Consider the following 14,436-nt stretch of genomic DNA (forward strand, 5'->3'; position numbering starts at 1 on the left):
CCTATGCAGATATCCTGTAGATTCACATTCCTATATTTATGTACCGTAGCTTTTCTACAATTTTCTTTGTTTTCTCTACACTGTACTGTTTTCTGTTTATTTTTGCTACTCTTGTTTCTGCCACGATAGCTTAAATTCCCCACATGTGGGACTAAAAAAGGATTACCTTATCTTATTTTATAACTCTACTCTGTTATAGTGCTAATTCTTCCTCAGATTATACTAATGTATAGTTTGTTATACATAGTAAGGCAAAAATTAGATGACACATACATACACAAAGCAGAGTTTTACAAATATTTGAAAAAGAAAGACAAACTAATTCGGCAGTTGACATTTTAAGCTATCATTAGGATCTTACGTTAGCATTTATCAGCTCAGCAGCAACTGCAAACAGCCATGTCCATGTGTAGTCTCTGCAGAATGTGGACCCTTAACTCAGATTTCGAAAGGCTGCCAACATTTCCAAATCCAGCATAATCCTTGACAGACAAAGGTTGAAAGCTTAAAAGGATAAAACAAAGAAGCTTTCCTGTAATACAGTATGTTCAGCCTTCCTGTTAGCTGCCAAAATCTCTTTCCCTGTTTCAAAGCATCAACCTGAGTAAATGTTCATGGAAATAATTTCTTTGACCTTTTTAGATTATTGTATTTCTTCAGATTTATCTTTAAATACCAAACTGAGACTTTACTTCTTCCTTCAGTAAGAACCATCCCATCTGGTTTCCAGTCAGTTCGGTTATGCCTGAAGTCTGCTAATTACCATTATACCAGTTAATCAGAGCAAGGCTAATTCTTTATACTGTTATATAAAGTCATGTTGTATTACTGGTCATACTTGGCATACCAAACTTATGAAGACATTTTTCTACAGTATGTAACAGGTATACAGGTTTAGTTTCCTTTAACAAAAGGGTAACAACAATGAACCAAATGTAAACATTTGTAACAGTTTTTTATTAGATTCTTGCAGATCAGCTTAACCTTCCCTCCTTGGTGTTTTTCTCCCCCGAAGAATATATTAAATATAATTTAACAAACATTGATATTTTTTCTATCTAGTGAACGTTTGATCAGCACACAGCCACACGTGAACACGCCGACACACACAGTTAGCATTGTCCAGGTGCGACGCTGAGTCACAACCTCAGCATGTATATTTAATGGTAACCCTAGCATGTGTGAGCAATGCTGAAAGGCATATGGGCTCATTCGTGTGAACTGTATAGTGATGTGAATAGACTGTGTGTTTTGTTTGTGTGTGTATCTTGGATACAGTTGCTAAGCTGTATGTTTTTGAGGGCTGAGACAACATGGCTTGTACTCAGCCAGCCACAGAATGATCGGACTCTAGTGACTGCTTGTAGTCAAGTTACTTGTCTTCTTTCCCAGACAGACTTTGTTTGCTGTGGCCTTTGGTGCCCCTCTAACCTGCTTCTTGTGTCTGCAAAACAATATGGGCCTTATTTGAATTGTAAATATTAATAAACACAACGTTTTTTTTAAAAAAATGGGTTTGATGAAATGTGAATTTGGTTTTTTTTCATTGACAGGAGTATTGTCTGAATGCAGAGGTGGTTGTCAAAAGTTTTAGGTTAATTTTCATGAACTTGGTACCTTGAATGATTCGCCCTACAAAAATTGCCTCTCATTGAGCTTTTTATCAGCTCAGCAGAAAACAGGCTCAGTCACTTTGACCTTTTTCTTTTTGACAGAAACATTACAGTTAAAAAAACGAGGGAAAAGCATAATAATCGCAAAAGAAAAGGTACAGGCACATTTTTATACACTTGAAGGGCATTAGTGCCTGCATGCAGGAGTACTAACTATGACAGCACATTGAATTTGAAGGTATGCCTGCCACAGTGTCAAAGGGAAGAAAATTTGCATTTCATTGCCGTTAACCCTTAATCTTGAATTGCTTGCTGACACAGCTGAGAGAAGCAGAAGCACTGTAGCAACCAATTTAAGTGCTAATTGTACTCAGGCAAAATATATTTAAATTTTAAATTTAAAAAGCTGTCTGTTAAAATGTATAGAGAGCTAGATTTCAAATTGCTTCAGCGTGTCTTCACCATATGAAACATTTATCTCCCTTTGTGATCTATTCGTCTTCATATGCTGCTTAGTTACAAACCAGTTTCCTGTTATCATTTCTTGTATGTTTTTATGAAAAATGGGCAGACAAGTAGAAATACGATGGGGGCTGTAAAGATATGGTATAGGAAAGGAGATTAAGCTAGCATGAGAAACTGAGAGAGGCAGGGAGCGCTGCCCCATAGAGAATAAATGGCTGGTTAGTAAAATATGAGGGGCATCAGCTTACACTGAAGGATAAAAAGGCAGTCAAGCACAGGATACACATCTGTCATCTGTGCCTACACACACTGGCCAGCTGGTGGAGTGTGATATAACTAGTGACTGTTGTTCGATGGCTTATATAGCTTTCCTGGTTGCTGACCTGAAATGAACCTTTAGGAAAGCCTCAAAAGACCGATGGCAAAATCCTGATCCATAACCAGTTCTGCAATGTAGGCAAGAATCTTCTCAAAGTTCAACTCAGGGCAGAGTTCTTGTCTTGTCTTCTTTTACTACACTGTATATTGCACACTGTGAATCACCCCTCATTACTCTGCTTCCTTCTAAAGTCACTTTCACACCGGGATAGTCAGGGGTGACTTGGTCTGATTCAATGGAGAATGCCAAAAATTATTTCTTCATTTGATTTGGTTGTATCCCAACATTGATTTTTGAATGCACATTAAACTATCTGGACAACGCAGTGAAATTACTACAAGTGCTTCTTCAAGATGATGCTGCCTGAAACAAAGATTGATCAGGTAGAAGAGCAGCATACAGAAGAAAGAAACACCTAATCAATGGTCAATAATCCTTCCCCGTAGCATGGCTTGTTCGCAATGAAAACAGTGGAGTAGCACTAAATTAGTCCAGACTTTGAGTATCTGTTTTGTCTTTGGATTTTTAACCTAAATGCTTTTTTGCAAGAAAAATGGCTAGTAAGATCAATTGCTGAGATAGCAGCCTATGCAGCATATTTCTCTTTGATGTTTTGAATGCTGCAGGTTTATCATCTTCTTGATGATAAAGTGAACTAACATTTTCAGATAGACTGGTTTCACACAAACCAGTTTCACACCAACCCCAAACAAAACAGACAGAGGGGAATTACCTGGTCCATATAAAATATATTAAGGTAACATCTGTTATGGTTACACCCCAAGAAATAAAAAACCTTCTTGGAGTCTTTTAAGGCCAATCATGTTCACCTGGTTCCCTGCTGCTTTTTTACTTTTTTCCTGTCTAGTTCTGTGTCCAGTGAAATGTTTTTTTCTTCTAGTGTAGCTACTCAAATGTGTCCCTTGATACATTCAGGAACTGGCATTTAGTCTTCTGAATTTCTAAATTCAGCTAATGATCCTTTATTTTGTAAATTCCTAACAGAAAATTATTTTAAGCTGAAGGGAACTTTTGTAAGAACATCTTATCACACTGTAAGTGACTACCTATTTATTTAACTTCATTTATTAATTCTGCTAAAGAGTTTTATGGACTTAAAATAAAATATATAACATAGCAGCCCCAATACGGTGTTTGGAAAAAAAAAATAAGCTCAAGCGTGGTATTTTGTAGATACGAGGTGACCATATCTGGCTTTTCAGAGCTGCCATCCTGCAGCGTTTAGATGCATCCTTTCCCCAACACACCTGAATCAAGCGGCTCATTACCTGGTCTGTACCGAGCCGAATGGCATGCTGATGGTGGAACACAGCCATTTGATTCAGGTGTGTTAGAGCTGGGATGCAGCAATTGATGATCAATATGCAGCATCCACCTGCGGTGTATGGGTATGAACATGGTGCGGGATTTCCTTAGGGAACTGTGCTGCAGATTTTATGCTGACTGAGGAAATGCATTTTACCTCTTTCAGTATAATCAGAATTGTTGTGAACAATTCTCAACATATCACCTGCATTTGATATGGGTGTCTTAGTGTCACTCAGGGTGAATTAGTGGCATATTATTGGTGGGTCGACTTTAATCTGCCTATTTCATCAATAGATTTTTGAGGCAAAAAAAATATGTGTTGATCTCAGAAGAGGGAGTGATCATCTGTCGCTATCCTATGTCTCAGCCTTTGAGCGGCCAGGTATGCTTCTTCCACTTCGTGTACCTGGATATCGATCATAACCTCACAGATTTTGGATTTGTTCTGAATCATTGCCCCTCTTTGTTGCTGACCTGAACTCAGAACTGTCTCAGCAGGTCTGAGTCTTCAAAGAAGGGAGCCTGAGAAAACACCTCTTAAACAATTACTTGTTGTTTGAACTTTCCTCCCTGGTTGTGTCGCCAGTCACTCATCATCATGACTCTTTGGCAGCGTCTGACCTGAAAGCCGCTCCCAAGAAGCAGCTAGCTCTGTTCTCTGCACATTTAAACTTTTGTTTGTAAAATCTACTTTACCAAACATCTTGGGTCGAAAATATATAAAGAAATTTACAGAAACAGACTTTTTTTTGTAGCAACAAAATTCCCTATCATTTGTGTAACCTGAACTTTAAAAAGGTTTTATTAGATATTTGTATAGGCAAGGCAACTTCCTATATACAAAAAGAAAATATGAAATCTTCCTGCCCAAAACATTGCATCCTTCACATTGCAGTCACATGTTAAAGTAATTTTTCTAAATGTACATGATTGTTTTAAATTTGATTGTTGTTCATTTTGAAACATACATTTTTAGAAAATGTATACAAACTTTTGAGGTTCCACTTGGATTATTTTATCTGGTAAACAATATTTAAAGCAGCAATCACTCTGAAGTACATTTAGAGCTTTGTGGACCACAGAAAACTATTAACCATCTTGCAAACATGAATAAGATCGCAAGTGGCGTGGTTGAAATTAAGTTTCACAATCACGAAAACCCAGATGCTTCTCATACATCATTAACCACCATATCAAATATTCTGACCACTCTTACTTAAAAAGATTTGGAAGTTGTTTACTATCCACCAAAATTTCACTTCATAGTGACTGCATTACCTCTGATCCATGCTCTCAACCTCAGCTTTCCGACAGGTCTATTAGAAATTGATACAACCAGGTCCTATCACTACTGGCTTCATTCCACTTCAAACAGTAAACTAATTTTCCAAGCTTATCACCAGCTATTCAATAATTCCTGCTACTTTCAACAAAATTAAGATGTGAATTTCAACAAACTCACATCCAGGTTTGCAAAAATCATCAAAGGTTAGTTTACGTAATGCAAGAACTCTTTCAGTAACACTAGAAGCAGTCGTTTTAATCGCCAGATCTTCAGAATGTACTTTTATAGCTTGACTCTATATGACTGCATATTTTTTAAACCGTAACATATGCTCATGATGATAAGAAATGCAGAAAAAGTTAAGAGCACCTCATTATTAAATAACTTGAGGTAGCTTTACAAGCAACAAAAATTATTTTAATGTGATCTTGTGGTGAAGAGACATTTAATCTAAAAAATACATATACTTTGGTCCAATTTATTTAGGTGATTATTTGTTTAATATTCTTTTATATTTTTCTTTTTCATTTGTATTGTGGATTTGTCAATGACCTTTTAAAATAATTTGCTTTTCTCTTACACAGAAGTTTTCATGTCATAGTTACTGGCACTTCTAGTAAAGATGTGCGAGGCATGCAATTAATTTATTTCTATAGAATGACAGTCTTCCTTTGAATGAAAAAAAAGTCTGTTTTTAATTTGAGTACAGTTATATATCGGGAGCGAAGGAATCTGCTGACAAAACAGATATTCTTTTATCTGGAATTTTGTTTTCCATAATTGACACCCCATGCTGTGAAAACTTTGGACAGTGATGGCACTGCAGCATCGCTTGGTCTTTCCCTATAATATTTCACAATACAATGCAATCATCTCTTTTTGATTTTGCACTTTCTTGGCAACAATTTATTCTTGGCAGACATTTAAATGATTTACATTTAGCATCAGGGCATTGTAGGTAGATGCAGTGATGTGAAAAAATTACACCCCAATTAATATTCAGCTCGCTAATAGGAAATGCTCACATATTGACGTCCAGTCTCATTTGTTTTATTCTAAACCACTCACAAAATGTGTGATGCTTTTTGATATTTGTGTCATAGTTGGTAAAACATTATTTTCCTAAAATGCTGAATTTGGTTTTTGATTAAAAATGTTCTCCCTCTGTGGGGAAAACATGGAAGCTGGTGGTGAATTTACCCAGAGGCAGACCCACCACACTGACACCGGTGTAGTGGGTCAACTATGTCAGTTCCTCTGAGGAACTGATATTTAGATAGTGGACACTTAAAATCACCTGGGATTTCACCTGGAGATTAAACTGAACTGAAGTCACAACACTCAAGGTTTTTACAAGAAGGGTTAAATCGGACTCTCCCTGATAATTCCCCTTTTCCACCGGCTCGAGTGGCTTGGCACGGCTCTAATCCGCTCATCCTCGTTCTTCTCTGCACAGAGCCTGTTGTGTTTGCATTGAGAAACAGCTGAATTTCAGGTTTGACCTTAAAGTCCATGCAGTTTTTCATTTACCTTTAACTTGCTGCTGGTACACCTGAATTCATCCACTGTGGGGAAAATAAGATATATTTCTATTCTATCCTTTCTACTATTCTCAATTTAAATTTTGGACTCTTATGACAATCCAACATGTTCCGGGCGACGCTGGGAGTTCTTTTGAATGTCCTTCGCTTGTGGACTTTTTAAATACTCACTCAAATACATAAACTGCTCTGACCTGCTTTCTGAAGACCTGATTTTAGTTTTTCCGGAAACTTTTTCTACTTTTCTCAAATGACTGTTAATTCATGCTTTTTTTTACATACAGGACGTTGTACTGTAATACGCTCTGATTTGTTATAAGAACACTTTTCTGTTCTAACTTTTTCAAAACTTAGCAGCGTGAAAGTTGACAAAGATCTATAAGAGAGTGAATCCCCTGTTAACCATTCTGCTTTGAATTTTGATATGTTATCTAACCCACTGAGGATCACCTCATCTTATAGAGAAGATCAATCGAAGAGCCTATCTGGAGTCCATGGCACAGAGCAGAAAGACTCTGTATTTTTTAAACAAGTTCCAGGTTGATGTTTTTAACTTTTTAAATGAAAATAAACTTGTATCTTGTTTCCATGCTATGTTACTCAGTTTTAGTTACTAAATTGGGTTTGAAATGTGTTTTTATCACAAAATATTGTGCATTTTAGTTTTCTTCCTCTTAAAATACAAATTTATGCTATTTATATTATCGAAGGCTGTGAGTATTTTATTTCTTGTGGTGTTTTTACTCATGTTTTCAGCTGAGATATGGAGATATTTTCCCCACTTCCCTGCAAAATTTTCTATGAAATGAAGGGTGTAAGTAATTTCAATACTCTTGCTGGGTAATCCTAAGCTTTTTGAAACATCTTTGTTTTCTAGTGCTCATAGGTGTCTATTATAGGTTCTTTTTTTTTAAAACCATAATCTTTACTCATTTATTCTCTGCTGCTCTTAAAAACAATAAACTGTACAGATGATTGTTGAAATCATCTGTGTCACACGGTAATGTGTTATAATGTAGGAAACGAGGTAGAGCGGCCTAGTGAGAGGAAGAGAGAGTGTGATCATTGTTCCATGAAGTCTATTTTCTCGGTGAGCAGATATCCATCTTCCAGGTTTCCTCTGGGATTTTCCCGACCATCCTGTGTAGCTGTAGTGTGACGTTGGGATGTCGCTTAATGCAGGTGGCTTATTTTCATGTATCCTGGCAAGGACAGAATGTGTGGAGGAACAACTGAATGTTAGCAGCCATTTTACTGCAAATGTGACAATTTTATGCCTCCAGCTGAGGTTAATGATGTTTTCCCCTCGTATTAATAGGTCGTAATAAGTGAGGGAAGTCTGATACATTGACTTGTGTCCACACATCTGTATTTGACTTTTTCTTAAAATCTTTACACCTCTTTTTACCCTGCTTTTGTTTTCTAATATTTATCTTCTGATCTTTCCTTCTTCCAATACCTCCCTGACTTCTGTCCTTCTTCCCTCCTTCCTGGTGTGGTGTGGCTGTAACTATCTACAGACTGGCAATATGAGGGTAAGACTGATCTCCCTTTTTCATCCTTCATTAAACATGTTCTGCTGCTTAATTTATCCTGCTGACCCAGCGGAGATGGTTATAGTGGATTAGGCCCGTCTCTTAAAAAACGCTACTTTAATCTGTTTTTATTGTCAGTTCCTGCTTCTCTTAGCTCACCTTGTTTTACACTACATTACATCTAAGTTATAAAATTCTTGTGTGTTTTTTTTCTTACGGTCTATGCTTTCTCACTGAACATAGAACAATGAGGTTAATAAACTATAGACTATATGTGCACAGCTCATGCTTTATTTATCTTTATGAGTTTATTGCTGTTGTTCTTGCAGCATTTTGTACACACTTCAGGGCCTTTTTCAAATCATTTTTCTCAGAAATACTAAGTGTTTATCAAATAAACCCACCCACAGGGTTCCCAATAAAGTTTTATATTGTCTTTTTTTTAACATAGTAGATGTGAAGAAGAATAAAAAAAACACCCATGGAGGTATTGGTGTAATCATATCTTGACTGTTTTTTATCCTTTCAGAATGTAAACTCTCCCGTTCTGGTCCTCCTGCTACCATCGTGGCCATAGATGAAGAAAGCCCCAATGGTAAAGTACTGCTGCGTTCTATCATTTCATACTTTAGATAAAAAAAAAACAACTTGTGGAGATTGTTATGAATTCAATGAACAATTAGGAAATATTTTTTTGATTTTATTATCCTTTTCTCCATAATGCACAGCTTTCAAAAGTGAAAAATGCAGGATCGCATATGTAAATACACCTGTGTCTGCTGTAACATGTCACAGGAAGTTGCATCTTGATCACATGTTTTTGTCTGAATCAAAAAGCTTGTGGTATTTCAGGTCTGGATATTTGACTATTGTCTTTTAGAATTGGAAAGTCCTTAGAAGTCTGTTGGTTTCCTAGCATGGACCTGGTTTTTCAGTATTACTGATGAAGCATTAATATTTGATTCCAAATTCTAGATTCCTGAATCAATTTTATGTTAAAGATCATTATTTAGTTGGAACTCCCAATTAACTCCATCCCCTTACTTTTAGTCTACTCATCAATAACTTTTCTCTAATTTTATAGGAGTGATTTTTTTTTTTTCCCTTAATACTGTAATGGTAGCCAGAAATATTGGATACCAGTGAATGGACCTTCCAAACATAGGGGTCAATCACTTGAAACACAGTTACTGCAGTCAGGTGATCTCCATTTCACTCACTATGAGAGTACTATCACCATTTGGCTGGACCTCTGATGCATTTGGTCAGTCATTTTAAAAGGGCTTAATATTTATGAAATCACTTGTTTTATGTTAAATATTTTTATCTAATTTTTTTATTTGTAGAAATCAATTTTCACTTTGATGTTAAATATATATATATATATATTTATATATACTGTATATATAATATCAAATATTATATCATATTCATCAAATGAAGTCAAATTTTGTTTATTATAACTGATTTATAAATAGTAATGAAGTGGAATTAAAAGGGCAAAACATCCAAGGGGTGAGTATGTCTTACAGGGATTGTATAGTATAAACTCATTATCTGTTAGGTCTTTTTAAACTCATTTTAACCTACAGTCCTTATGTTAAATTTAAGATTTTTCATAACAATCCCAATTTATACATACTATACAATTATTGACTGTTAATAAAATTTGTCTCTCATATTGTTTTTGTCTCTCAAATTAAAAAAAAAAAAAATTAATAAATATATAAATATAATTTGTAATTCTAAGAGAGAAATTTGTAATACTTTAAAATCCAAGGAAGGTATGTTAGCACTCCTTAAAATGTAATAATTTCAGCCCGGGAGACTGAAGTCTATTCATGTCTGTTCTTAACCTATTCAAACACACGTCTTTATTCGACCGTTTAACAAAGATCTCAGTCTGCGTATCACATCCTTGCCTTGTCTGCAGGTTGTGTGAAGCACCAGATGATGCTTGGCATGCAGCCTGAACTCATTAATTCATTAGGCCTGTACCAACAGTATCGCTTAAATCCAATCTGTGTTGCAGAGGAAATGCCCTAAATCATTGTGTGACCAGTGCACCCAAAAGATATAATTAGCTCTTTATTACCGAGCCTCTGACTTGCTGATGGTTAAATTTTATTACCTTTAATGGCTTCTTCACTGTTTTTGGATGCAGCTGTTGCCGACTGTTGCACCACACCAAACAGGTACACTGTAAGGCAGAATATATGTTCTTGTCTCAGTCAAACAATTTCCTAAAATATCAGACTTTATATATAAACTTTGAAGAGTTGAGATGAATTTGACAGTAAAATTATAACTTTAGAGGAAGGATTGTGTTTATTCTGCAATATCCTTTCCCCTGGAATATGGGTAAATTAAAAGTTTGTTTTCCACATGGTCAGATTTACTTGCCGTTCATCTTGTTTGTTCTTTTTAATTAAATATTTTCTCTTCTTTTTTTTGCATTTTCTGGAACTCCTTCCTTTCTGGTCAAAAAAAATCTATGTCAAGTAAAGTTGTGCTGAGGCATTTTACCTTCCCAAGCTGCATTTTCTTCTACCATTTTAGATATGCTTTATGAAAAAAATCTGCAAATAGGTGGATTTTCTTTGAATTATTTTGAGTCCCATTCCGCAAATAAAAAAATCACAACAAGGGCAGTGGTCCACTGTAAGCCCTTGCTTGGTAATGTTGCTATTTTACATTGCCTAAGGACATGTTGAATCCTTCTAAATAACGCCCATAGTAAATGATGCGTGTGTTTCTGTGTAATGCATTTCAATTATGTCATAATGGTGACTATTTTTTGACAATATTAAATATTTTACTTTATTCAACAACCAGTAAATACATGACCTCATTGCCTTTATGTAACATAGCTGTTCAGCCAGCTAGCAGCTTGCCAAATGCAGTTTTAAAACTGTTAACAGTGTTTATGTTTATTGAGCTCCCCGTTAGCATCAGCAGCATGCTGCATCAGCTACTCTTCCTGGGGCCAGTTTACTGGATTTCAAACCTTTATTCTCTAAGTTTTATGTGACCTGAAAAACATTTCCACACAGGCAAATTGGTCTTCAGTATCGTTCTTTAAGCCAGCTTACTGTCAGTGCAGAGCAACACGCTGGGCAGGGAAGGTGCTGCAAAACTTAATGTTTTAAACAACCAGAGAAAACTTAATCTGGCACCATCGCATAGGGAACAGTACAGGGGAGAATTCTTGCTGTTTATCGCTTAATCACTTAATGCAAGAAAAGTTTCATTACGAGAAAAAGAGGTGGGGAATAATTTTTTTAAATAATGTATGTAAACATCTGGTATCAGATGCTAGAAGCCAAACTTTAACACCTACAGCTTATTCTCTGATTACACTTACCAATGACAAGTCTTATAAAACTATTGGAATATGTGTCTTCTCAAATCTAGACTTTACCATGCACATGAAGCAGTATTAAATGACTGCAGAATATTTTGGTCTAAATTGTCTCATCATATCAAAAATCATTCTCTTAATTGCGCGGGAGTATAATTCTTTTGCAGGTTTGAGGAAAAAGCTGAATAATTAAAATTCCTTTCAACCGGGCTTATTGCTTTGCATCACCGAGCGTGTAGTTTTGTCGGAACATAAAAACCATCTCATCACTTTGTTAGACGAGACTAAAAATCATAGGACGAATGAAGGCCACAAGAGCCTTTCTCCAAAAATAAATAACAGAGAAAAAGCAATTAATGAACAAACATACAGTACAAGTGTTATACTACACTACATGTCTGACTCAACTACACACTAAATTTTTTATTACTATATTAATTTTTTCTAGAAACCTTGTTTTGTCTCAGGAAATGGCAAACAAGAGCTGATCACAACAATCCACACCGACATTACCGGAGATTAGCATGGAAACATCAGACATACGTTTCCTTTTATCCCCACAGCTTGCTGGTATCTGTTAATTGCTTAGTGCTGTTGATTGCTCATTACTGTGGAGAAATTCATGCAATTTCTATTCACCCTTTTTACTATTTTCAACAGTTCTTCTATATACAGTATATGTTACTGGAAGGGAAGGCTGCATGCAGGGATTAGTTTTTTGTCTACCCTACCATTCTGATATTCAATGATGAGAACAAAAACATCTAATAGGTCTTTGTAGTGTTTTTCAGTATAAAGCGAAAGTGAACTAAAATAAGCGATAACATTGATATTCTGGGACTTCTCACATAAATAATGTGGAAAACCTAAGTGAAGATACAAACACAATTTTATATAGACTGGTTATTGTTTTGTTTTGGCAGTATGAATGCAGCACATATGTGGTTTATATATAATAAAAGCCCATTTATTTTTATTGTAGAAATATTACCTAGTAAATTGTTCTACTAAAGTAATTATTCTTGTAATGTCGTATAACAGGTGCAGTACAGTTCAGAATATCCTGCAGTATGGAGATCCGGTCTGGTTTCGGAGCCGCTGTTTAACCAAAGACCAGAATAATGAGGCTATTTACAATTTGTTCTACAGTAGTGAGCCAACCTCTGCAGATATTCTTCCTTAACAACTCTTCTAAAGACACCCTGAGGCTGAGAATCCCCATCATGGAATATCAGCTTTTACTCTATACAGGAGGAACACATACACATTCACTTCTTTTTTACTTATCTAGCTACTCAGCTGACACTGCGAGGCAATTTTCTGTACAATGTGACAATAAAGGCATGTCTTCTAGTGCTTTGGAAAAGTATTGGTACCCCTTAATCTTTTCTTCATTTTGTCGTGCAAAACGATAATGTAGGAGTTTTCTGTAATAGACCTAGATTAATGCATAAACGTGAGAATAATGGAAAAGAATACCTGGTTTTTAACATGATATACGTTTATTTCTTCTGCCTTTCCGTCAACACATTGGTAAATGATCCAACCCTTGCATATTTTACTCCAAGTACAAGTATGAGTGCTTTGTGAGGGCCTCAAAAGTTTTTGAGAACATTATTAAACCAAACTCTTGATGAAGTCCAAAGAAGACACCTGACAGTTTGCATATAAGGGGAGACTTTTAAAATGGACTTAGGTAACAAAACTGTATTCCATGTTTTGAACACCTCTTAAACCACTGCCTGACCAGTTAACCTTGAATGCAAACACAATAAAACAGCTTTTTTTTTAACCCCTCCAGGGGGTCTTTTGTGGGCTCTCATGTCCCTTATATGAAAGTAGGCTGACAGGAAAGGGGGAAGGCGAGGGGGGAAGACATGCGGCAAATATCATTGGATCCGGGAGTCGAACCCACAACGGCCTCGTCGAGGACTTAAGGCCTCCAAACATGGGTTGCGCTATCCCCTACGCCACCACGACATGCCCGAAACAGCTTTAAAGAAATGTTTTAGAAGTTACTCTGGTGGGATTAGACCAAAATCAAACTTTTGGGGAAGCTGGATTGAGCTAAATACAGGGCAATCCTGGAAGAAAACTTGTTAGTCTGCAATAGACTTGAGGCAGGTTCATCTTACAGCACCTCTAAACAAAAAGTGAGAGCTTGGGCTGGAATATATTGAATCATATTCATTTATTGGAATGGCCAGGATCTACATCTAATTGATACCGTTTGGCAACACTTGAAAATCGATGTTCCTATACTTTTGCAAAGTCTGCATATCTGTAAAACTACTAAACATCCCCTAAACAGATTACCAGCTGCATCTTCAGCAAAATCTGGTTCTGTACAATATTAAACCAGGAGGCTAAATGCCTATCCTTTCTATAACTGTTCAGATGTTTTTAAATCTTTGAAAAATATGGATCCTTTTCTTCCAATTTCACAGTTATGCACCACTTTGCATATGTCTACCACGTAATATTCCGATAATGTACATTAAAAGTAGTGCCTATAAGGTGTCAGAGTATAAAGAAATGGAGGGGGGATATATATATATATACATATATATATACAGTATATACAAGTGCTTCATCTCATCTCTTCTTATGTCAGTTCATCTTCCTTAAGGAATACTGGAAACTGGTCAATAACTAAATCTGGCTCCACATCTTTTCTCTTGTGAGAATAATGATTCTGTACATGGTCCTGAATAAGTAAACCCAACACAGCCTTGTTTTAGGTGCAATAGGATCAGTATGTGAATTTATTTCTCTGCAGAGACAAATCTCTTACTTCATGTTGGCTTTGTTCATTCTTACAGTGCTGTTTTCAGTCTGGACATGCTTCAGGTGTTACAGACCTCAAAAGGCAGTTCCTTTGATGGAAATTAGAGAATAAGGTCCAATAGTAATTTCTGCGATAATAAA

At 36.1% G+C, this 14,436-nt stretch overlaps 1 protein-coding gene across 2 annotated transcripts in view; it reads left to right on the plus strand.

Annotated features, from left to right (window-relative positions):
• Positions 1 to 14,436, plus strand: part of LOC114152078 (protocadherin-15-like) — a 283,395-nt gene that overhangs the window by 98,815 nt on the left and 170,144 nt on the right. For both annotated transcript variants that reach the window (XM_028029788.1, XM_028029789.1), the window contains exons 5-6: positions 8,133 to 8,147; positions 8,677 to 8,742. In XM_028029788.1, the coding sequence (XP_027885589.1) occupies positions 8,133 to 8,147; positions 8,677 to 8,742 (81 nt within the window). The remainder of the gene's footprint in view (positions 1 to 8,132; positions 8,148 to 8,676; positions 8,743 to 14,436) is intronic.

The sequence above is a fragment of the Xiphophorus couchianus genome, chromosome 10 (assembly GCF_001444195.1).
Source record: "Xiphophorus couchianus chromosome 10, X_couchianus-1.0, whole genome shotgun sequence".
Classification (NCBI taxonomy): domain Eukaryota; kingdom Metazoa; phylum Chordata; class Actinopteri; order Cyprinodontiformes; family Poeciliidae; genus Xiphophorus; species Xiphophorus couchianus.